The 26,944-nt window shown below is 39.1% G+C and overlaps 1 protein-coding gene across 1 annotated transcript in view; it reads right to left on the bottom strand.

Annotated features, from left to right (window-relative positions):
- Positions 1-9,325: 9,325 nt before the first annotated feature.
- Positions 9,326-26,944, bottom strand: part of LOC126101570 (transmembrane protein 242) — an 83,171-nt gene continuing 65,552 nt past the window's right edge. Inside the window, exons 2-3 of the mRNA XM_049912219.1 lie at positions 24,326-24,546; positions 9,326-9,718 (exon numbers count right to left, since the gene is read on the bottom strand). Of these exons, the coding sequence (XP_049768176.1) occupies positions 9,584-9,718; positions 24,326-24,546 (356 nt within the window). The 3' untranslated portion in view covers positions 9,326-9,583. The remainder of the gene's footprint in view (positions 9,719-24,325; positions 24,547-26,944) is intronic.

The following is a 26,944-nucleotide window of genomic DNA, read 5'->3' on the forward strand; positions in this document are numbered from 1 at the left end:
TCTTCCTTTTCCTACTATCGAATTCCAGTCACACATGACTATTAAATTTTCATCTCTCTTCACTATCTGAATAATTTCTTTTATCTCATGATAAATTTCATCAATCTCTTTGTCATCTGCAGAGCTAGTTGGCATATAAACTTGTACTACTGTAGTAAGCGTGGGCTTCGTGTCTATCTTGACCATAATAAGGTGTTCACTATGCTGTTTGTAGTAGCTTACCCGCACTCCTATTTTTTTTATTCGTTATTAAACCTATTCCAGCATTACTCCTATTTGATTTTGTATTTATAACCCTGTATTCACCTGACCAGAACATTTAACCATACAGTAAAGCTGCATGCCCTCGGGAAAAATTATGGCTGTAGTGTCCCCTTGCTTTCAGCCATTCGCATTACCAGCACAGCAGGGCCATTTTGGCTAGTGTTACAAGGCCAGATCAGTCAATCATCCACACTGTTGCCCCTGCAACTACTGAAAAGGCTGCTGTCCCTCTTCAGGAACCACACGTTTGTCTGGCCTCTCAACAGATACTCCTCTGTTGTGGTGGCACCTACGGTATGGCTATCTGTATCGTTGAGGCACGCAAGCCTCCCCACCAACAGCAAGGTCCATGGTTCGGGAGGCGGGGGGATGGGGGGGGGGGGGGAAGAGGGTATTATATATTATGTGCATCCTACAAGTCATTGTTTATATCTACAAAGAGTTATGGAAAATATACTTCAACAATTTATTTCCATAGTCCATACTTTTGAAGCGGACATTATGTTTGACGGTATGAAAAACTACTGCTTGCTCATCTGCAACATTTTTAATGTCCTTGCTGTCATTACTAAAATATCAGCTGTACTTCAGGGTATTAATGTTTATACCAATGATCACTGACGAAATATCTGGGAGAAACAGGTGGTCAATAATGGATCTGTGAGGATTTTTTTAAAAAAAGGGACCTTGGTCACCGATGTAGTCAACAGAGGTAATGTTATAGGTCTTCCACAGAGTATAAATTACTTTTGTGCAGAGGACATTTATCTTAATAATCTGGTTCATAATTTACTTATGCCTGTTACCGTGGTGCTTACTGCTATGAGTTACTATTTTGTTTAAGTGTATTGCCAAAGCATTTGAAGAGCACTTTCAAGTATTTCATGTAATGTTTTACCTTCATATTTTCTGTAATGTGGATATATCTCCATTTCTTCTAACAGATCCATTTTATGCCCTTTGTTTAGTTGGAGCACCTTGACAGTCTGATATACTTTTGTCATTCTATACTTTTTTCTATAAATTTCATGTTTTGTTGCATCTTGTAATATTTAGGTTCTAGGCAACTGATGCTTTCATCTTGTTCTTGTACAAATGTAATTTTCTGATGTAAGCTATTGCAGTAATTCATAATGTCTATTATGTCTTTGGCAACCCCTTTCACTAGCAGTAGTGTGACGTTTACATACCTCTTATAAAATTTAATTTTCTTTAGGAAGGATAAATGGCTGTTAATAATTTTTGTTCCAAATGATTTTTGTATACATCAACTATAGTACAAGATATAATGATCCCATTGTTATGTCATTTAGCTGTTTATAGATGTTGTCATTAAAAATAATAAAATAATATAGATGTAATTCAGGATTAGCTGGAGAAGTACCGATGTAATGGAAATGAGAAAAAGATGTTCATCAAAGATAAGGTCTACAGATTCACTTATCAAATAATTGAGGAGCTGAGAGTACGAGTGACATCTCAAAAGAAAGTGATCTAAGCAAACATCTGTCAAGATAATGTGTGAATCTCTTCAGGGTAAAAGAAGTGCAAGCAATTTCCTGCATAGTTCTGCACACTGTGATAATAAAGTTTAGGCTCTAAGCCAAAGCTTGGACTGCATTTAGAATACAATTAGTACAAGTGAAATGGAGAACTGCTGCTATCTTTAATGAAGCTTCAGGTATGCATTTCTTAAAAGTATTGCAACAGCCTAATGAGTACACTTTTAGGATTACTTCTAGTAATGTTTAATGCGTGTTTAAGTTTTGAAATAGTGGATGTACACCTTTATGCAAAATCAGCACACTGACACAATAGATCACTAGTTGCTTGAACAGGGCCACAGGTAAGTAGAATGTGATAATGCAAAGAAACACTATGTGATCAAAAGTATCCAGACATGTTTCACATCCACAAGGATCTCCTCAGCACTGATCTATGGAACAAATAAATAATCTAATCTAATCTAAGACATGACAGCTTCCACTCTCCCAGGCATATGTTCAATCAGGTGCTGGAAGGTTTCTTGCGGAATCGCAGCCCATTCTTCATGGAGTGCTGCACTGAGAAGAAGTATTGATGTCGGTTGGTGAGGCCTGGCAGGAAGTCGGCGTTTCAAAACATCCCAAAGGTGTTCTATAAGACTCAGGTCAGGACTCTGTGCAGGCCACTCCATTACAGAGATGTTATTGTCGTATAACCACTCCGCCACAGGCTATGAACAGGTGGTAGGTGCTCGATCGTGTTGAAAGATGCAGTAGCCATCCCTGAATTGCTCTTCAGCAGTGGGAAGCAAGAAAGTGTTTAAACATCAATGTAGGCCTGTCGTGTGACAGTGCCATGCAAAACAACAAGGGGTGAAAGTCCCCTCCACGAGAACATGACCACATCATAACACCACTGCCTCCGAATTTTACTGTTGGCATTATGTACCATGATTCGTCCTCCACACAATGTTTTTCCACTGTACAATCGTACAATGTTTATGCTCCTTACACCAAGCAAGGCGTTGTTTGGCATTTACTGGTGTGATGTGTGGCTTATGAGCAGCCGCTTGACCATGAAATCAAAGTTTTCTCACATTCAACCTAACTGTCACAGTGCTTGCAGTGGATCCTGATGCAGTTTGGAATTCCTGTGTGACGGTCTGGATAGATGTCTGCGTATTACACATTATGACCCTCTTCAACAGTCAGCGGTCTCTTGTCAGTCAACAGACGAGGTCGGCCTGCACGCTTTTGTGCTGTACGGCTCCCTTCACATTTCTACTACAGTATCACATCGTAAACAGTGGACTAGGGACGTTTAGGAGTGTGAAAATCTTGTGTTCAGTTGTATGACCCAAGTGACACCCAATCACCTGATCACGTTTGAAGTCCGTGAGTTCCGCAAAGCACTCCATTCTGCTCTCTCACGATGTCTAATGACTACTGAGGTCGCTGATATGGAGTACAATGCACCTAATACGAAAAACTTTTTTTTTGTGTCCAGATACTTTTGATCACATAGTGTACGTACTTGTCCCCAAGACAGGATGGAAGCAGGGAAGGAGATTAGCCTGTAGTTTTCTGTATTGTTAATGAAAAAGGAAAACTTTCAATTAAAGCCATAAGTGCCATAGCAAAGAAAAAAAATTGCTAAAGACATTCAATGAAACAAAATACAATGGAGGAATATTAGTACGATCAGAATCAGCAAAGAAAATCATCTAACAATGCAGTTCAAGTATTCACTAACAAGTGACCTTGAGTGTACTAAAGTGGATTTTAGACTGGTTGCCCATCAATACTACTGCAGCTTTTGCATCAAGAAGAGTATGAAATAAAATTTAAGAAGTGAAAAAATCTTCAGGAAATAAACTACATCCCTCGAATTTATCATGACTTCTGTAACAATATATCCCATTCCCAGACCAGTTACCATGGATGTAAGGAGAGGTAGTAGGGACAGAGGAGGACGCGGTCAAAGAAGGGAACAAACAAAGCTGAAAATACACAACACACTGCTACAGCATGACTAGTGTTGCCCCAGGAGTGACATTCTTCAAGAGATACCACAGAAGGAATGTATATTAAGGCACTGACAGTAAGGTGGCTATAGAAAATAACGACGACTAAAATCTCTCATATGTATTGGAGCCATACCAATATATATTCATTTAGGTATTTTTATTTGCTTTTTTCAGTTTATTATATTAATTTTGCTTTAATTACACACACACACACACACACACACACACACACACACACACACACACACACTTGTTTCATAATGAATGTGTATTGTTCTAAGAGTACTGTACTGCAAAACTCATCAGAATAAAGCACAGTAAAAATGATGTTTTTGCAGGCCGTTGTACTTATTTTATGCTAAAAAGTTTTAAGGTGTAAAGAGTATAAGTATTTATAATATACTATAAAAATAATGCAGAAGCCTTACAATCTTGAACCATATCTACAGCCATACATGGACTAACTGACGATTAGAAAAAAATATCTGACATTTCAGTAGCAATTCATGTAATTTATAAATAGCCATTTAACTTTGGCTGTCATTTACTCAGTTTGCTTCAGCAAGCACTTGTACTCCAGCCCCTCAATGGTACATTACGATTGAACAAGCCAAACAATTGTTTTGATATCAAAACATTTGTTAAATGAAGAAAGAAAGATTAGGATCTAATGTCCCATTGACAATGCCATTTATGATGGTGTACATGCTTGGATGCAGAAGAGAATAGGCTGTGGTTTTTTCAAAGACCTTCGTCAATATAATAAATTTAGGAAATCTAAAATCTTAATACTGATGTTCAGTTTGTATTGTGTTGTTTGCTATGTGGAAATATGCCTATGGTGTCAGTCGCATGTGCTGAAGGCTACATTTCCACTGGTCAGTCTGTGCAGTGTGACACTAGTGTATGCGCTCCTGTTATACAAATGCTGCAGAGATTATGGCAGTGAAGTTCTTGAGGCAGGCCCTAGTGAATTCTGGCTGAGGTAAGTTACTAGAGTTATTGATGGTCTGGTCATTGAAAATTCATGCACATCCTGATATTGATTATTTTAGGAAAAAATAATCCCTTCTGCCTCATCCTTGAACATGTCAGGATATATTCTCCTGTTAATTAATCATTGGAACTTTGCTAGCAACTACACTAAAATCCTACGAAGTTTGGAGAAAGTCATTTTCATACTCTTTTTCCAATTACATTAAAATTTATTCTCACAAAAATTTAATAAAATCTTGATCACAGCATGTAGTGGAACACCTTGAAGTGTTTACCCAACAATGCCTCTTGATTACCTGAACTTATATATTTGCTTTTCTTGGACAGCACTGCTTACTGTTTAATATTAGAATGATTGAAGCATTACTAGTGTCCCATGGAGATTTACAAACGTATGCATAACATAAAATTAATTCATTCTTTAGTGGTGTATCTGTCTTATGTCCTGTCCTGTTCCAAGCATCTTCCCTCATCTGTTTGTTCATCCTCCCTAATGTCATCTATCATTCCAATTCTCTCATTCCTTCCACCTTCCCTCTATAATTCTCTGTTGCGAACAACTCTTACCCAGCACATGTCCCAGCCAAGATTCTTTCCTCTTTTTTATCCTTCCAATAATCTTATTTTCTTCCTTTTTATCCTTCCAATAATCTTATTTTCTTCCTTACTACTTCATTTTTAAATCTGTCAGTCCAGTTCACCTTAAACATTCTTCTTCATAACCACATTTCAAAACTTTCTAAATATTTTTTTTGATCCATCGACAATTCACTGCTTTCTAACACTACACTCCACACACATTTAGCAAATCTTTTCCCAGCTCCGTTCAAACTCTAGATGCTTTCAAATGCTCTCTTTCCTTTAGAAATCATCATCCTTATTTCTTCTGTACAGCTTATGCTACATGTCAGTAAACTTCCAAGGTGCAGAAAGAATTTTACTTGTCCTATCTTTTTTCCACCTAAGAATATGTTATGTGCAGCTTCCTTCTTTCTTATTCTTATCACTTTTGACCTATATTTACAGTCTACACCAACACATTTTCAATTCTCAGCAGTATACCACCGTCGACTCTACTAAAACTCTTCTCCCAGTCTATCATTCTTTCTCCAGTCCTCTTTAAGACAACCTATAGCATCTCTTGTTTCTTTACCCTTTCTGAACCCAAATTGGTCTTCACAGTATTTTCTTTTAAATTCTCCTAAGTATGACCCTCGTTACGGCCTTTGTAACAGGACTGGCAAAACCAATTGTCTTTGTATTTGTCTTGTGTTGCACTTTTTTTTGTAAAGATACTAGATGATTCTGAAGACACCTTGAGGCCAAATTTCTGTGTCAAATTATGTTTACTACCTCAATAAATCAGGCTACTGACTTTCGAATTACAGACTTGCAGTGCTTCAGATGGTATTCTGTCACAGCCCAATACTTTCTTTTCCCAGAGCTCCAGAAGCACTTTCTCTAATTCCCATTTCTATATCTTGCTTAGTACCTCTGTTTTCTTCATCCTGTTCCCATAGTGTGAATGTGCATAATCACACAGCATGCGAAACAAGTGCCTCCATGGCCGACTTCCAACACTGAGTGTTGTCACGCCTGTCTCCTATAGTGAATGGTCTACTTTACTGGTACTTGTCAAAGGAACTATTGGTACCCTTCAGCCCTGTGGCAAGTTAAAAGTGTCTGTAACTTCACAATTCATTATCGATACCTATCCCTTACCCTGTCCGGACAAACTTTCAGCACAGATTTCAGGGGGCCAATATTTTTCCAAAGAAGATTTGTAAGAAGTCTACTTACGACTGTCTCTGGATGATGATTCCAAATGTGTCCCTGTAGTGAATACTTTGTTCAAGTTATATAAGTAACAGCACCCGCCATTCAATGCGGCTAGTGCCCCTGCCATTTTTCCAACAATTTCTGGGGCAGCTCGTGGTCTCCATGCTGGCGTGCTTTAACTACTTAGATGATAATGTGATTTCAGCTCACTCAACAGCCGAATGTTTGCGGAACCTCCATGCCTTCTGATGGTGCTACAGGCTGCTGGTTCTAAATGTAATTTGGACAAATCATTGTAATTAGGGTTCCAGTGTCACTCCTTAAAACATTTATTGACTGACAGCTGTTTGGAAGATTTCCATTTTCAAGTAAGTCTATGTTGTCGTGATGTGTACATAACATCTGGTGTGAATGTATCTCGTGGCTATTCTCATTATATTTCATGTGGAATTACAAAATATCAATTTCATGTTGATTTTGGGCTGTTTTATACTGTGTGGCATAATATATTGATATAATATTGTAGATATTTCCTGTAATTTTTTGACTGTTCACGCCACAGTTGTTTTATGATAAAACAGGCGTGCACTGCACCACAAGGGGCGGAGGTCTGTCCAGTACAAGGTCAGCCGTGCATGGACAGAGTTGGTCATTGTGTCTCAACACCAAGTCAGTGGAGGTGTGCACAATGCAGAGGCGACAGCTTCAGAAGCAATGGATGACTGCTGGTGCATGCTTAGGGTGCTGGCCAAATCCATGGACCCAGATGGTGGAGCCTGGATGGAATCGCTGTGAGGCAGGTGCAAACAGGTCACATCACATCAGCCGGAGCAGATTTAAAAAATGTATAGGGCTGGAGCTGTACAGCAGCTCCGGTGGGCTCTGGTTCCCAACTGGAGTGAACGTGTATGAACTCAAGAACATATGAAGGACTTCCTCGGGAGAAGATTGAGTGATATATTTTTTCATCTGGGTTTTGAATGTAAGGATCAGCTACTCCACCTCTCCATTAAACTGGAGATGATAGGGAGGGGCCATAACAATAGAGAGCTTAAACAATTGGTTTTTCCAATTTTCTTCACAGTTCACACCATAGATGTTTTATCATGAAACAGGCCCAGCACTTACTATATTGTCACCAACGAGACACTATACTGATGTGTTCTATAGTTATGAGACTTTGTACTGTTCTATATTTCGTCTGTGATATTGTGGATCTCTTCACGTGGAAGCAGAATAAAACTTGGTTGGTATTACTTTCAAGGGGAGCCGCTGAATATATGAGACTTTATGTTCAAAATTAGAAGTTATAACCAATATGAAAGTATGTCTTGTACAAGGATGTGCTGACAAGTAACGCCAACGAATTTTTGTTTTATGAAAACTTAAAGCTTTTTAAACAAAACAAATTTTATTAACATCATAAAACTTTATTCTTCATGCCTACATATTTATTTCTCGACATTCACCCAGGCGACTAACATATTTCTCCCAACAAGAGACCAGTTTGTTGATACCATCACTGTACAAGGATTGATTTGTTGACAGAGCCACAACCTCACCTCTGCTTGCAATGCTTCATCACATTCAAAGTGAAGTCCTTGAAGGTATTCTTTATGTTTTGGAAACAGATAAAAAATGGGTAAGGCCTAGTTGAGACTGTATGGAGGATAATCAATGACAGTGAACCATGGCATCGGATTGTTGCAGATGTCACAGCATTAATGAGCAGTCTGACATTGTAATGCTGAAGGACAGGGTTCTCCATGTGCATACAAACTCCCTAAATAAGTGCTTTTGATTACAACATGCTGTTTCTTATGCAGCAAAATAGTTATGTTACACATTGCCAGATTACATACTACAGTTCGGAGCCCTCTAGTGGCAGAGGGTTGCAGCTTGCACCAGCAAAACAGAAAAGGCAACCTCAATCTGACAGAATTTGGTGCCAGATAAATATTAGCAATAACAGTGTAACTTGTTTTCTTTTTGAGAATAAATTAACACCAGCCCACTCACATAGATTTCTGCTGATCTGTCAGCAAATGCACTGTCAGCCAAAAGGTACATACCTTAGATTCTTCATGCAGCAATCAGTCCAACACTTAAGAGCATTCTTGATTTTACAAGTCTTACAGATGGGGCTTCAAAATACATTTTCAAGTAGTAGCATAGTCTCTTTGTGTCACAGTTATTCCACCAAGTCCAGAGAATGGATAGTCTTTTAAAGATCAGCTGTTGAACCACTTTCTAGCTTTTCACTGAATTACACACGTACTGCACAGGCAACTAGGGAAGAATTTTTCTCATTGCTGCCTGCTGAATGGATGAACTCCCTGTCACTTTGCTATCTTGGATATGAACACACTTTTATGCAACTTACAGTTGTCCGTTTTAACAATACTAATTCTTATGGCAAGATCCTCATATGGTTTGTTCCCACTAAATTGTTCCTTCAGAATTCTAAAATAATATTTACTTCGGTATGCTAGTTTTATTAATAACCTAAAATATTTTGTGTCAAAAATACAGGAGCATCAATTTATAAGCTGTAGGAATGAATTGGAGCAGGGCAGACAGACTCATAAATTAAAAAGAAAAAGAAAAAAATTACCACTGGACCTCTAGCATTCGAAGTTTTAAAGACTGCCGTTTCCCATTAAAAACGAGGAAAGAAGAAACACATATAAAGGAAAAATAACTTCCATCCCTGCACCAGGAGAGACAATTCTTTCATGTATCTTGCATCTTCTGTTCCAGGGTGTGGTTTACAGATTACAAAATTTACTTAAATTTATTTCACAGGTTTTAAATTATACAAGATTGAGTTATTTTCTATTTGTAAGAAAATGATAAATGGGTATCCACGTGACAGTGGAGGTAGTATGCACTCGAGCATAATTATATTTGTAGTGACAAACTACTTGATGTTTGGAAAATATTGTAGGTAAAACAGAAGTTAACAGAAATTATCTTTTTCAGAATTTTTTTGTGTCATTTAACATTATGAAACTCAACTATAGCTCAAGAGAATTACTTCTTCCCATATTCTTCTGAAATGTACTTCAGTAGATCTGTCAGTCCATCAAATTCTGTCCTGCTTTGTGGAGGGTCGTTCTTTGGTATTCTTGGTAAAGCAGACCCCATTTTCTCTCTGAATTCTTGAAGCTAGAACATACAGTTTTACTTAATGTTGTATTTAGCAATGTATTTTACATTATAGACATTGGCTATTTGCATCTTTCACTGGTTTCATCAGTTCAACAGCCTACTGACAGTAATATGTAACAGTCTGCTCTCTGTTGAACAGAGTTAGGTTCCATATTTTAGATACAATTCTAATGTAACAAAAAGAATACTTACACCACAAAGTTATCACCTAGAACTATTGCTAGAATACTATATCAGTAATCAATTTTACAGTATTGTTTTGACTCAGAATAATAAAAACCACATAAAATTCAAGATACACAGTTGGAAAATGAACAGACATAACATAGAAACATCATATTTACAGAAGGCAATACAGCCAACATGCTGTGAAAGGAGTAGGGACCCAGTACTGAATAAGAGAACCCAGCATATAAAATCTGTATTTGCCTGCCCAAAAGTGTGAGCTGTTGTTTCAAGTATCATACTGGTTTAGTACACACTGAGACATGCCACTGCAGTCTTGATGTGTGCAATTAACTGAATCTCAGAAAGTTATATAATGAGTCTGCAGGAGGTTAAGTCGTCATCCTGAAGACTCACATGACAGGTATAGCACAAATTACAACACAGCTGCAACCAAAGTAAGCTACGACCAATGGTATTGTTTACTGGAAGGTGGCCAACAAAAAAGGATGCTGCTAATCAGACATATCTAATATTGTTTGCCCACCTTCAATGATGTGGAAAGTTCCAATTTAATGATACCACATTCTGCCTTAGTGTCAGTGCACCATCAGAGCGAGTATCAAGCACTCATACCCAGACCACTTCTGTGCATCATTCCATGGGGGAGGCAAACCTATCAGAGATCACCACAGTTTGGTGAGGGAATACTAAACAGTACACAGTACTAAACAATGCAGGGTAGAGCCACATATTTATCCACTTAATTATTCCTGTTTCTATACCATGGAGATGTGCTCTCCCAGCAGTACAATGAGCATAGAAAAATATCTCTCATAATCAAACATATTCACCAAGATACATCAACTCTTCAGACCATGACAATCTTCAGCCTAGTCACACACTGACGAACACGTGGGACGCGGTGGGATCATGTTGTGCATGGTCTGTAATTACAAGTGAAAGTAGCACCCAGGAACACTCTCAAGATGATGCACCACACCTTCACACATGATTGTAGCTCAAGGTGGCAATACAAAACAATGAAATGAATTTTTGTCTGTTAATGTATGATCGTGTCACTAAAATCATATACAGGGTGATTCACGAAGATATGCAAATATTTTAATGTGTTATTCTACAAGTAAAACTAAAGAAAAAAAGACCATATAAACATAGGTCCACAATGTTTACCTATGGAGTTATAAAAGGTTTTGCCTGAAATTTAGCAACTTTGCTAATATGAAGCCATCGCAAAACTGTACGAGGTTAAAGTAAAGCACGATTTCCATTTATTTTGTTGTTTTGGTCTGGTGAATCTAATAAAACATGTCCCAGATGTGTATCTGCAGTAGTTTTCCATAACATCCCATAGTGCTCAGAGCCATTTGAACCATTTTTTTGCAACTGTCAGTTCACAACCTACTACCATTACAAAACAAAGCTTTCGTTTTGTACAAATATGAATTGAAGAGAAATAAATAATATAGAAATCACTATTAACACAAACATTGTTAAATAAATAAGTGAATACAGTACATTCATGCTGCTGAAGCTTGAAATAACAGCAGGGGAGGGGGAGGGGGCAGCGAGAAGAGGAAAGAACAGGCAGGTGCATTGCAGGATGATAGAGATGTGTAGTACTGGAGCCGGGGGGTTTCAGTAATGAAGGATATATTGTAGGGAGAATACTCACTTTCGCAATTCAGAAAAGCTGCTACTTGTAGGAAGAACCCAGATGGCACAGATTGTGAACTATTCTTTTAAGTAAAGAACACTGTGTTGGATGGCATGTTTAGCAACTGGGTAATCCAGCTGTCTCTTTGCCACAGTTTTGCTGTTGCCATTCATACGTGTAGGCAACTTGTTAGTTGTCTTGCCCACGTAAAAAGCGGCACAATGGTGGCAGCTTATTTGGTAGATTACATGGCTGCTTTCACAGGTAGCCCTGCCTCTGATGGGTTAGGAGATGCCTTTGACAGGACTGGAGTAGGTGGTAGTGGGAGAGTCTATGGAATACATCTTCCCTCTATGCCTATTGCAGGGATATGAGCCACATGGCAAGGGGTTAGAAGCAGGCATCGAGTACGGAGCACTGTGGTTATGAACTGCAGGAATTACATGCCTGAGAGACTCTGCCAGCTGTTAGATATGCCCAGTTACAAATCCTGCCTCAGTGACTCCACTCCTGAAATCCAGCAGGATCTCCAGTTCCTCAAATGCTTAAGACCATCCCAGAAACTCTCCCTTGAGTCTATCTTTCTCCTCAGCCCTACCCATTACCCTCACTCGTACATGCTACATGCTGGTTCTTAAAGTTCGTAAACCCAACCAGGTAGGACACTCCATCATGACTGGTTACTGTGCCACCATAGAAAGAATCACTGCTCTTGTGGACCCATTGCCTACCCTCCTAAGTAAAAGACAATGCTGTTCCTTTACCATCTGGAGCCCTGCTTGTCACTGCTGATGCCACCTCCCTCCGCATTAAAATCTCCAGTGTCCACGGCCTTGCTGCTACTGAACACTACCTTCCCTAATGTCTGATTGACTCCAAACTCACAACCTCCTTCTTGGTCACCATGACCTCTATATATCCACTCACAATTACTTCTCCTTTGAGGGCATCACTTACAAACAAATAGTGATACAGCAACATGAACCTGCATTGCACCTTCCTAACCACCTAGAATGCCAAATCCCTCAACTGGTTCAAATCCATTGATGATTCTTTGTGAAGACACGTCATCCACATTCCTCCAGAATCTCAAAACCTTTTCCCCCAAATTGCTTCATCTGGTCCAACAAGCCACCTTCCTCATTGTTGACCTTCACCTCAAGAATTATTACATCAGTACCTCTATTCACATCAAACCTACCAACAACCAACAGTACTTCCATTTTAGAAACTACCACCTATTCCATACCAAGAACACCCTTCCGTAGAGCCTAACCCCCTATGGTTGTTGCATCTATGGAAATGAGCAGTCCGTGACCAAATACACCAAGCTTCTCACTGGTACCTTCACAGATTGAAATTACTCTCCCTTTGTTCCAAGACAGATCTCATGTCTCTCCAGTCACCTATCATCCCCCCCCCCCCTCACACACACACACTCTGTCAGGACACAAATGAGCACTCTTCTCATAATTCAGTGCCACCCAGGACTGGAGAAACTGAATCACATTATCCATGAGGGTTTTGACCATCTCTCATCATGCCCTGAAATGATGAATATCCTCGCCAACCTTTCCACAATAGTAATCTGTCACCCACCAAATATCCTTGTCCATCCCTACTCCAACTCTGCTCCCAACCCTTTGCTTATGGCTCAAATCACTGCAACAGACCTACATCCAAGACCTGTCCCATACACCCTCCTACTAGTACCTATTGCAGTACTATCACAAGCATCTCCTACCCCATCAAAGGCAGGGCCACTTGTGAAAGCAGCCTTGTGATCTACCATCTAAGCTACAACTACTGTGCCACTTCCTACATGGTCAACTGTGACTAAGAGACACCTGGATATCCCAATTGCTGAACTAGCTGCCCAACACGATGTGATTCACTTTAAGTATGAGCTGGGCCTCAGTGCTTTGATAAAGTGGCCATGTGTGTGTTAGTTGTGCTTGTGTGAATAACTTATTTTAGTTAGTCTCTCTCTCTCTCTCTCTCTCTCTCTCTCTCTCTCTCTCTCTCTCTCTCTCTCTCTCACACACACACACACACACACACACACACTATCTGATGAGACAAAATATTATGATTAAACAATGGAAACTCTAGTTTGGAATAACAACAATATTAAGAATAGGATAGATTGCTACTCACTGCAAAGATGACCCACTGAGTTGCAGACAGGCACAATGAAAAGATTGTAACACATGTTGCTATCAGCCAAAGCCTTCCTTAGAAAAGAAAACATTCAAACGGGCAAGCACACCTCATACACACTCAGCTGCCATCACTGGCAGCTCCAAGTAGACATTATGACCAGTGCACATGGCTGGAATGAATGCTGCACGGTGATGTTGTGGGCACATGACTTGCTGAAGGAAGTGGAGAAAATGAAGGACCATGCTAGCCATGATACAGGCTGCAAATGGGGAAATACATAGGCATGCGACTTTGACAAAGGGCAGATTGTTATTGTTAGTGTCTACAAACAAGACTTTTAAAAACGGCTAATGGCTCTGAGCATTATGGGACTTAACTTCTATGGTCATCAGTCCCCTAGAACTTAGAACTACTTAAACCTAAGTAACCTAAGGACATCACACACATCTATGCCCGAGGCAGGATTCGAACCTGCGACAGTAGCGGTCGCGCGTTTTCAGACTGTAGCACCTACAACCACTCGGCCACCCTGGCCGGCTAAAAAAACAGCTAATCTGGTTGGTTGTTCATGTGCTACTGTTTTAAGCATCTATGGAAATGATTGAAGTATGGTGAAACTGTAAGTAAGAGACAAGATGTTGGACATCTGCAACTCATCACAGAATCTGGAGATCACAGGCTTGCTCACTATAAAAGGCAGGATGGGCAGCGATCTAAGGCAGATTCAATGACAGAGTACAATGCGCATGCAGGCACAAGCGTTTGGAGCGCACCACACAGCACACACTCTTGAACATGGTGCTCCACATAAGACAACACCTACAGGTCCCAAGTTCGATGGGGAAAATCTATGTGTATACCGAAAGGATAGGTTAATAAGAAATTGAGGTGGTGTGTTTATCACAGTAGACAAAAAACCCAATTCCATGAAGAAAGAAATAGAAGCATGCCAGTTTGTTTGGGTAATGCACAGTATCAAGGGTGGACATAAACTTATAACTAGTCTCCTACCAAGCACCACTCACCTACCAATGTAACGGAATATTTTAAGTTTTTTTAGTGGTGTGCATGACAAAATGTCCTGAGAAACATTACTAAATGCCTTCTCTAGAACAGATATATTTGAACTGCACTTATGACCGAAATGCATTGGATCTAATGGCAAAAATTAAATCTAACCTATTTGAGGATATCCACACTCAAACTAGTATCAGTGACCACGAGGCAGTTGTAACAACAATGATTACCAAAATGAAAAGGACAACTGTAACAAGCAGCAACATTTATTTGTTAATTGAACTACACAGATACAGCAATGTCATATCTCAATGAGGATCTTGAAACTTTTAGCCCAGGACAGGAGCATGTAGCGGAGCTTTGGCTCAAGTTTAGAAGAACAGCTGACCATGCACAGTTCATGTTGGGAGGGACCCTTCATGGTATGTGCTCACTGTAAATAAACTTCCAAAGAAACAGAGACTACCGAATAATACATGTAAAACGGAGTATGGCACTATAGATAGAGAGATATGAAGTGAAACGCATCTGGCTGTGAAGAGGGCAATGCATGAGTCTTTCAACACTTGCCATAGGAAAACGAATTGAAAGACCTTACACAAAACCAAAAGAAATTCTGGTTGTATGTAAACACTGCTAGTAGCACTACAGATAGTATCTAGACACTCATGGACAAGACAGGAACTGAAACTGAGTCACAAAGCAGAAGCAGAAATGCTTAACTCCATTTTTAAAAGGGAAACACAGAAGTATTGCCCCAATTTAATTCTCATACCACTGAAAAGATGAGTGAAATAGATATTAGTTGCACTGGCACTGGAAACATCTGAAATAATTAAAACTGAACAAAGCTCCAGGGCCTGATGGTATCCTTATTAGACTCTATACCCAATTTGCAGTTGAATTAGCCATTGGTTTAGTCAAGATCTACCGTAGATCCCTCTTGCCCAATAGCTGAAAAAAAAAATCCAAGTCACACCTGTGATCAAGAACAGTAGCATATGTGATCCACAAAACTACCACATGATGCCCTTGACACCTATTTCTTGTAGAATCTTATGACATATTCAGAGCATAAACGTAATGAGATATCTCAAATAGAATGACTTTAATCAAACGATGGAATCTCCAGATAGGAACATCAACAATGTAGGAAACGATAGATTGCTGCTTACTGTAAAGATGGCATGTTGAGTTGCAGAAACGCACAACTAAAAGACGCTTACCCAAAGCTTTTGGCCACAGCCTCCATCACAAAAAGAAAAACCCACATCATTCATTTACACAAGCAAAGACTGTGGCTGAAAGCTTCGTTTAAAAAGTGTCTTTAAAAAGTGTCTGTCTGCAATTTATCGTGTCATCTTTCCAGTAAGCAGCAATCTGTCCCAGCCTCCATCACAAAAAGAAAAACCCACATCATTCATTTACACAAGCAAAGACTGTGGCTGAAAGCTTCGTTTAAAAAGTGTCTTTAAAAAGTGTGTCTGCAATTTATCGAGTCATCTTTCCAGTAAGCAGCAATCTGTCTTTTCCTACTTTGTTGATAGAAGGACTGTATGAATGCCAACCACCGTTGATTCCAGACACATCAATCATGTTTTACTCACATGGTATCTCAAAAGTCAGAAATCATGGCAGTCAGGTAGATGCAGTGTTTCTTAACATCGGAAATGCATTTGCCTCTGTATCACACACACACACTTATTATGGAATGTATGTTCATATGGGCTATCAAACACCATCTGCTACAGGGTGGAGGATTTCTTGGTGTGGAGAACACAGCATGTTATCTCAGCTGGAGATTCATCAATGGATGTAAAGAGACTTCAATTGTGCCCCAGGGAAGTGTGTTAGGACCCTTAGTGTTCATACTGTATGTTAATGACCTCTCAGACAAAATTAATAGTAACTTCAGGCTTTTCACACATGGTGCAGCTATCTGAAAAAAGCTGCACAAATTTTTAATTATGATAAGATTTCAAAGTGGTGCAAAGATTAGCAATTTACTTTACATGTTTAGAAATGTAAAATATCAATGAGTGGCAATTGGAAACAGACAACTCATACAATATACCTGGGTGCAACACTTTTGTATGGATACGAAATAGGACTATCACATAGGCTCAGTTGTAGGTAAAGCAGGTGAAGATTGTGGTTCTTTGACAGAATACTGGGTAAATGTAATCGGTGTACACAGGAGATTGCTAACAAATCATTCGTGTGACCCATTCTAGAATATTGCTTAAGTGTGTGGGACCTGTACCAAATAAGACAAACATATACAGAGAAGGGCAGCATGAATGGTCATAGGTTTTTTGACCCATGGGAGACTGTTATGGAGATGATGAAAGAACTCAACTCTGCAGATTACTGAAGATAGTCACAAGCTATCCTACAACAGCTTACTCAGAAAGTTTCTAGATCCAACTTTTGAGTGATGAATCTAGGAATATACTACAGCCTCCTATGTATCACTCCGATAGGAATCACCAACAAGATTACACTAGTTACGATGCATGCAGAGGCATTCTTGCCATACTCCATACATGAATAGAATGGGAAAAAACCCTACTAACTGGCTGAGTTGGAAGTACCTTCTGCCATTCACTTCCTAGTGGTTTGCAGAGTACAGATGTAGAATGATACTGTCAATTATGATTACAGTCACCATGGATTATCAAGATTGGACTGCAGATCAGTGGAAACATGTTACTGGTCAGATGAATCAATTTTCTTGTTACACCAGGTTGATTGTTGCATTTGCATATGCCATCATCTAGGCAAATGGCTGGTCAAAACATGTACCATGTCATAGCTCCAAATTTAATGCCAATCAGCTGTTACTTTATTAAGGGGAAGATGTATGCCACAAAATCACTAAACTTAAACCACTTCAGTGTAAAATATCATATTAACAACTTTGACTGTAAATACTACAGATCTAGTTTATATAATTGCTAAAAATTTAAAATGTTGAACGCTGAATATTAACATACCATTCCATCATGAGGCTTATCTCCGACAAAATCTTATTTACCTATTTAATTTGCTTTAGTCAACATTTTTTGTTATTCTTACAATTTCCACTAAAACTGCTAAAAACTGTAACCCTAAAACAGCTTATGATTTTACTTTGATCGAATCATTACTGATGTGTGCAAGCCAAGGATATTTCTTTTCTCATCTTAAACACACAAGTCTTTTAACTAGTTTAGGAGGTGGATTACACACCATTACTTCAATGTTAATTGTATCTGAACAACAACCAACTAATATTCGGTGTCAAGCATTTATGACTGACAAGTATTATCTATGCTTAACTGCCATTGGTTCAGAGCTGCAGTAATATTGGCTCATTTTAAAAAACAAACGTTGTTCACTGACATTGCAACTTTTCAAACTTCATTGTGACTTGTGTTATAGTTTAAAAATGGCAAATTAAAATGCATTGCCTAATAATAAGTAAGTAATGTGATGTACAATACCTAGAGTCTGACGTGTCATAAGACCAATTCATCCTTTGATACATCAATCAACGAGATATAGGTCTTATTTATTTATTTTATTTTCCATGTCTAGTTACGTAGGACTAAATTGAGGAGCAAATCTCTGAGGTCATGGAATGTGTCAGTACATGAAATTACAACATAAAAGTAATGACCAATAAATTAAAATGTTTATGAACCCAAAAAGAGACAAGCCATAAGTTTACGTAAATGCAATCGACAATATAACACAAGAATTAGCTTACTTATTCCAGGAACTCTTCAACAGAATAGAAAGAGTGAACCATGAGCAAATTCTTCAGTTTCAATTTGAAAGCGTGTGGATTAGTGCTAAGATTTTTGAATTCTTGTGGTAGCTTATAGAAAATGGATGCAGCAGTATACTGCACACCTTTCTGCACAAGAGTCGAGGAAGCACAATCCAAATGCAGATTGGGTTTCTGACTAGTATTAACTGAATGAAAGCTGCTAATTCTTGGGACTACGCAGATATTGTTAACAAGAAACAACAGTAAAGAACAGTAAAGATTAGGTATATTGAGAGGCCAATGTTAGAGTACCCAGATTAATGAACAGGGGTCGACAAGAGGTTCACGAACTTAAACCTCTTATTGCCGAAACTGCCCATTTTTGAGCCAAAAATATCCTTTGAGAAACTGAATAGATACCCCAAAATATAATACCATATGTCATAAGCAAATGTGCAAAGTAGTCTACTTTTTGTGCCGAACGATGACTTACTTCAGGTACTGTTCGAGTAGTAAAAATGGCAGCATTAACTATTTGAACAAGATATTGAATGAGGGCTTTCCACGACAGTTTACCATATCTGAACAGCAAGAAATTTGAACTGTTCAGTTTCACTAATCATATGCCCATTGTGTGAAATTAAAACGTCTGGTTTTGGTGAATTGTGTGTTAGAAAATGTAAAAACCAAGTCTTACTGTTATTTAGCATTAATTTATTATCTACAAGCCACAAACTATTATAATGAACTGCACTATTTGAAACTGTGTCAATGTTGCACACTACATCCTTTACTACCAAGCTAGTGACATCAGAAAACAGCAATATTTTAGAATCACCTGTAATATTAGAGCACATATCATTTATATAAACAAGGAACTGGAGGGGCCCTAGCATTGATCCCTCTGGCACCCCTTATTTGATTGTGCCCCACTCAGACTCCCATCATAGCCATTCTCAACACTGTGGATACTGATCTTTTGCTGGTTGTTGTTAAAGTAAGAGGTGAACCAATTGTGAGCTACTCCCTGTATTCCATAATGGTCTAACTTTTGGAGCAATATTTTGTGATCAATACAATCAAATGCATTAGTTAAAAAAGAGATACCTAGTGATTGAAAACCTTCATTTAAGCCATCCAGTATCTCACAGAGAAAAGAGAATATAGCATTTTCAGTTGTTAAACCACTTCTAAAACTGAATTGTACATTTGATAGCAAATTATGTGAAATAAAGTGATCACTTATCCTTACATACACAGCATTTTCAATAACTGATGGCATAGAAATAGGTCTAAAATTGTCTACATTATACCTTTCTTCATTTTTATAAAGTGACTTTACTACCGAGTAATTAATCATTCAGGAAACTGACTATTCTTAAAGAAAAAATTACAAAAATGGCTAAGTATATGGCTAATGTGTGCAGCACAGCACTTTAATATTCTTCTAGGTATTCCATCATATCCATGAGAGTCCTTAGTCTTCAGTGATTTAATTATTCGCTAGATCTCTCCCTTGTCAAAATCACAAAGAAGTATTTCAGACACCAGTCTTTGGAAAGACATTTTCAAAAGAGTTCTATGATTCTAGAAACTAAGTTTTTATTAGTTCACCAGCAATTCTCAGAAAGTGATTGTTACATACTGTATCTGATGTATGAGAAACAGAAATATTTTTACTACAAACTGACTTTATATTGTCAACCTTGTGCTGCTGACAAGACACTTACTTCACGACTGACCATATGGCTTTAACTTTATCCTATGACTTAGTTATTTTATCTGTGCACCACATTCTCTTTGCCTTCCTAATAACATTTTTAAGCACCTTACTGTTTGTAATGGCTGTTGTAGCTTGATTGTGACTACTTCTAATATTTGATGTAATTTCCACTTTCTTCTACATGATATCTTTACCCCACTACTCAGCCACCCAGGATGCCTTTTGCTGCTAGTACCCTGTTTAGAACGTTCTAATAGAAAGCAACTTTCAAAGAGCATGAGAAATGTGTTAAGGAAAGCATGATATTTGTCATCTATGCTTTTGGCACTATAAACATCTTGCCATTCTTGTTCCTTAATGAGGTTTAAAAAGCTCTCTACTGCTGTTGGATTAGCTTTTCTACATAGTTTGTAATTATGTATAACAGCTGTTTGAATGCAAAAACCTTTTAGTGTTAAAATTTGTGCATCATGGTCTGAAAGGCCATTCGCCATTTTATTAACTGAAAGACCATCCATTAATGAAGAATGAAAAAAATATTGCCTGTGGCTGTGCTGCTGTTCCCCTGAAACTGGTTGGAAAAAAAAAAAAAAGAATTTAGCAGATCATCCAACATTCTTTTTCTTGCACAATCACATACAAAATTAATACTGAAGTCACCACATTTAACTAATTTTTGGCACTTCCTATAAACAATAATTATTAGAAGCTTAGATTCACTAAATTCAACTGCCCCTGCACAACATTCAAATACCTGTTCAGTGCAGTGCTGTGATATGTCTACGGACTCCAACAGAATACTAGTTTTTACATACATGGCAACTCCCCCACTCCACAAAGGACGCCTTAAAAAACAGCCAGCTAATCTGTATCCTGGTAAATGAAGCCTCTGAATTGCCAAATTATTTAAGTGGTGCTCCGACATACCAATAATTTCACAGAGTCAACATCTACAGGCAGTTCACTAACTTTATCTCTAATACCTCTTATATTTTGATGAAATATGCTAATTCCTTTACTACTTGGAAATCTGGCCTCCTTTGAAGGTGATTTCTTTGTTAGAGGGACTTCCTTTAAGCAACGATACTTATCAGCTGACTTCAATCTAAAAAAGGTGCAGCTCTAACCCAACTGCTACAGGAATTTTCCCATGAGTGATCCCACCACTGCCCACTACACTATCACCTATAAGCTTTGCCAGCCTCCCTTCCCTTATCTATTGAGGTGCAAGCCATGCCTAGTGAAACCTGATATATTGATAGACTCAACTGGCACTACTGCAGTGTGAGCCATACACTCCACATCAGTGCCTTCTCCAGCCCTATGTTAACACACCTGACAGCAGCATTAAGATGAGGCTGATCATGACACAAACAGTTTCATGAAGTGCACATTAGTGCCACCAGTTTGAGTAGCTATCTTTACCAGACCACCACCTACATTGTACTCCCTGTCCCTATCAAGACTATTTTCAGCACTACCTACAATCACTATCTGATCCTCTTTTGTGAAACTCCTACATAACCCCTATGTTGTCAGTTATCTGAGCCAACCCTGTACTAGGCTTCGCAATGCTGGTGACATGGTACTCATTCCCCAATACTTCCTGTAACTGCTGGCCCACACCTTTGCCATACGAACTACCTTGCAGCAGAACGTTCTTCTTTCTGTTAGAATTTTCAACTGACTTAGGCTTCCTATCTGCTGAGGACTGCTGCATGTTTCCTACACATATAGCTACACCCTCAGCTAGAAGCATTGGTGTACATTCAAGTGAGTTGCAAGAGTAAGATAAATTAGCAGCAAACTAGTAAATATAGGATTTTACCATTCCTACAGGCGATGACATCTTTCAATAGTATAACTGTCTCTATACCGAGGCCAGTATCATACAACAGTGGTTTGAGAAGCGTGCAGCCAGGTTTGTACCCACAAGCTGCTGGTCCCTGGTTCACAGGAATTACGTAAACTGTGAGTAGGCACATACCTCCAAGAACCCTACCAAGACCTTGTTGAATCTATTGCAAATAGAATTGCTGCTGTACCAAAGGTGGTTGTAATGTTTTGGCTTGTCAGTGTACATTGTTAAACAGGCATTTACCATTCATTCAGACCACTAGGAGGTATACTGGTTGTTTAGTATTGCAAATCATTATTTGAAAAATATATTTGTAACTAACTTTCCATCAAATATTAAGTGAATGCTAGGTTATGTTTAACAGGAATAAAGTGTTGCAGATCTCATGAGGACTGAATTTCAATACTGGTACTTCCTTTCTTGCACAGTGCTTAAATCATTTGTCATTTTACACTTTCCTCATATTTCATGCAACAAAGTCAACATACCCATAGCAAGTCTTGCATAGTTGTAATCATTGCTTGTTGTAATGTATGTTTAATGCTGCTAACAGTGCAAGTATAGTGAGGTGCAAAACTTAAGGACAAAAGTAATTTTCGCATGAAGTGTCACTGCCAAGTAACATAGCTCAATGAAACTTGGCTGTACATAGAAAGAACTGCTACAGTGTAGTACAGAAGGCAACTGGGGGGGGGGGGGGGGGGGGGGGGTAAACACTCCTCACGCTGGCCACTAGATTGGATGTGGGAATGGAGTGAAATGTCACAATCACGGCTGACCGGTTAGTGTACTGTGTTCAAAGATTTGGAGGTTAGTATGACTGTGCAACATTTTGCCTTCACGCACTGTAAATGTAGACTATCGAAACAATCCTATTTGACAAAGTTCCTAGGTGCACTGCGTGTTCTCACCTCTCACTATACGAGGGTACACTCAGCACTATCAAACATGCTTTTGTGGTCCAAGTGTTATGGTGTGGGGAGGCACAATGTTGCAAAGGGCATACTGACCTCCAAATCTTGTAACATGGTACACTCATCAGTCAAAGTTATTTTGACATTGTACTTCTTTCCCACGTGTGTCTTTTCAGGGGTGCATTCTATACTGACTTCACTTTTTTGGATGACAAGTGTGAACACATACAACAGTGCAGATGGAGGAGCTTTCGGAACAAGAGCATATTTGGTGAATGGACTGGCCCACATGCTTCCGTGACTTAATGCCATCGAGCAGTGTGGAATGTGTTGGGGAGTCGTACTGCAGCACCACCGACTATCCAGTAGTTGTCAACCACGTTGATGGAAGAATGGAACACGCTACTGCTAGAACTCCTTACCAGCCTTCTGGCCAGCATGGGAGCACATTGCAAACCGTGCACCGTCAACCACGATGATCGCACTCCCTATCAAAAGCCATGTCCCACCTTTTTTAATAAATCACAGTGGGCCCAGTGTAATTATTATCTTTGAATAAAAGTTTCATCTCTTTCAGCTACCTTCTGTACTGTAACGTAGCATTCTTCCTACGTGTAGTCCAAGTTTCTACAAGCTACACTACTTGGCTGTGATACATCACGCAAAAGTTACTTTTGTCCTCTTAAGTTTTGCACACAATCTAGTTTTCAGTATCAGGCAGTTGTGCCAAACAGCACCAAGACAACAAAATCCTATTTACCTGATGCACCTAATACAAATACTCATCACCACCATCTTGAGAATTTTACAAAATAAAGTGGAAAACTGAGCACTGCCTGATTCTGTCAGTTTGGTTTTTCATGTTACCTTTGCATTTCTCTATACCACAGGCAAAACAATTTTCAAATATGGTGTTGATGAATCTAGATATATCTTGAATTCCCATTTTGACACATGAATACACGAAAAAATCATTTTATACTTATTTTAGACAGTGCTTATGCAACTTTCAAGCAGTCCAAATAACTTGTTCTCTGCCTCTGATGGCAGTCATGGTCTGTAAAAGATGTTCATTTACGTAAAAAAACAAGGAATTACTTAATTTCCAGTGCATACATGGAACCTTAAAACTCAAATTTGTATTCACAGAAAGGTTACATCAATGGTAAGAAATGCCCTCATTTGCAAAGCTCAAAGTTTTAAAAGAACTAATTAAGCATACATAATACTTGCAAAAAGTTACAGTTTTAAATGTTAGCATTAATAACTGCTACAACAACATGAGCATGTTTATGAGAGAGACTATGCTACAGCTTAAACTATAATCCTTACATTATTTGCTCCTGAAAGTTTCCAGATTGCATAAAAAAGGCAACCACAACCTGCAAAAGCGTATAATGTTCCTCTACCCAGAGCTCTGATGGCTAGTGAGACACCTGTCTCCTCGAGTCCTTTATCAAAATTGGCAGGATCTTTCCTTTTGACCAAAGCAAGAGTAGAACCAAAGCCTATAAGTGCTGATATACTGCCCACAGTGGCAAGAAATGCAGCAGCTGGAACAATGTATAAATCAAGCCATTTAAATGGGCATCCACACACACACACACACACACACACACACACACACACACACACACACACACAGGGCATTAAAAATATTCCATATTTTGCTAGATGGTAGTATGGGCCAAAAGAAAAAAAAATGTTCAGTAAACATGGGCTCTATAATGCATACACTAAGACCTATGAGCTCTTGTTCAGCTTTGCTACTGTAAAACATCTCTTCTATTGCAAGCTCTCTGCTATTAGAAATGACCTACAGAATGCAATAAACAAATGAGAAGACATTATTATGTGACTGAAACAACAGAACTTGTAATGTAATCTGATTGCTTGTTAGTCATCGCTAAAGGTGCTCATCATGGTGTCCATTGATAGTAAGGTATACTTCTGTCTGATGTCTTACGGAATCATCCACTCCCTGAAAAACTCCAGATCAGTCACAGATGCATTGCCAGGCATTGCTAACACATTCCTGTAGTGTTTGTACACCATTAACGGGATTATTATACATCCAAGATTTCAAGTGTCCCTGAAACAAAAAATTATAGGGAATAAGATTGGGGAACAAGCTGGCCAACACACTGGATATTCCTGAGCAATCCATTGCATATTAAATTATGTGTGAAGTACACCCATACATTTAGGAGGAAACTGGGCTGGTGCACCAGTGTGCATGAACCTTATCCCCAACAGCTGTTAAAGTGGTACAGTCTCTAGCAGAACAGGCAAATTATCTGACAGGAACTGAAAACACTTTGCACTAATCAACCTATTTGGTAGTACCTAAGGTCCTATTAGTCTATTGTCAACAATTCCTGTCAATATATTAATTGAAAATTGGAGATGATGTCTAGTTTCTTCAACATCTTTGCAACAGCAATTGGCAGAACTGCATTCTGGCAGACTGATCTTGGGGCCAAAGAGCTTGGAGGAATGTGCCCTCGTTTGCTTCCTGTATTCTGTACGTCATCTGAAATAGCAAAGAGTTTGCAGCAGAAGAGATGTGTTTCACTGTAGTGGAAATGAACAAGTGCTCAGATCTCTTAAGGCATGCATTTTAGAGTCTATGTTCACTGGATATCTAATTTGTAGGAAATTGGCATTCATGATTTAGTTACTGTAGCAGACATTTTAACTAACATATTTTCCCTTGGAGAGGAGTACATATGATTTATGTTTATTATAAATTAACTCTGCTATCGTGTTTGCTAATAACTACAATTAACCTCAAAACTTCTAGGAAATTAGTAATTTTTTTCCACTCAGCAGATATAAAAGATAAACAGCAGGCTTAATTCATACTAATATGTTCACTGTTCTGTAATACACTGCACCAGCCAAAACGAAGCTTCACTGTGAATGATGTTCTCGAATACATGATGAGTTTGCTGACATCCTTAAGCAGCTGGAAATTGCTGCTGGCTACTGTCAAAAGATTGGCTGGCAGCTGCTGCAAATCATTGTGTTGGAAGATCTGTCATTACTCACCCACTTGACTGCAAGTGGAGCTTCAATGGTAGATCTTGGCATCCTGTCCAGTGTGGACGGGGATCAGGAAGGACTCAAGTGCTACACCGTACCCCCTAACCAAGTTTGATGTGAAGTCTTTCACTGAAACTGAGCCAGCGGGAATAACTTTGGTCCATCATATTTCGGGCTTGCAGCCGGATCACGTTGACATCTTGGCACGATATTTCGGCTAACAAACATGCAGCCATCTTCAGGTGAGTACGAGATTGAAGATTACTGGTGCGCGTCGTTCTATATATACCGAAAATTGGCGCGGCGGCGCCTGCGCAGTGGAGCGGGCCCCTATCTAATTTGGCGCGCTCTGCAGCACAAGCGGGCTGCGCATGCGTAGTGGTGTACCTACATTTGCGCTATCTGTCGTAAAGCGCCTTCGCGCAGCTGAGGCGCGGTAGTCGAAAGTATAAAATCAATTTTCGTCAGCCGTCGCAATAGATGCAGAACAATGTCTGTGTGAAGCGATTAAAGAAATTACAGGATCCCATGCTTTATCCATCTGAAAGCCGCCATCTCGATTAATAAGATCTTCTGCCAATCGTATCTCCACGGACTCCTTGATAATGGATTCCCAAAAAGATCTAGTTGTCGCTAAAATTTTTGTTCCACAATAATCCATGGAGTGTCCCGTGGAGATACAGTGTTCTGCTATGGCTGATTTGTTGGGCTGTAGTAGACGTGTGTGGCGCTCATGCTCCACGCATCTTTCCCGTACTGTGCGAGTAGTTTGGCCAATGTAGGATTTGCCACATTGACAAGGGATCTTATAAATACCCGCCTTCCTCAGACCCAGATCGTCCTTCACAGAGCCAAGCAAAGCCGATATTTTCGTAGGTGGTCGGAAGATCACTTTAACACAATGCT

The sequence above is a fragment of the Schistocerca cancellata genome, chromosome 9 (assembly GCF_023864275.1).
Source record: "Schistocerca cancellata isolate TAMUIC-IGC-003103 chromosome 9, iqSchCanc2.1, whole genome shotgun sequence".
NCBI lineage: Eukaryota > Metazoa > Arthropoda > Insecta > Orthoptera > Acrididae > Schistocerca > Schistocerca cancellata.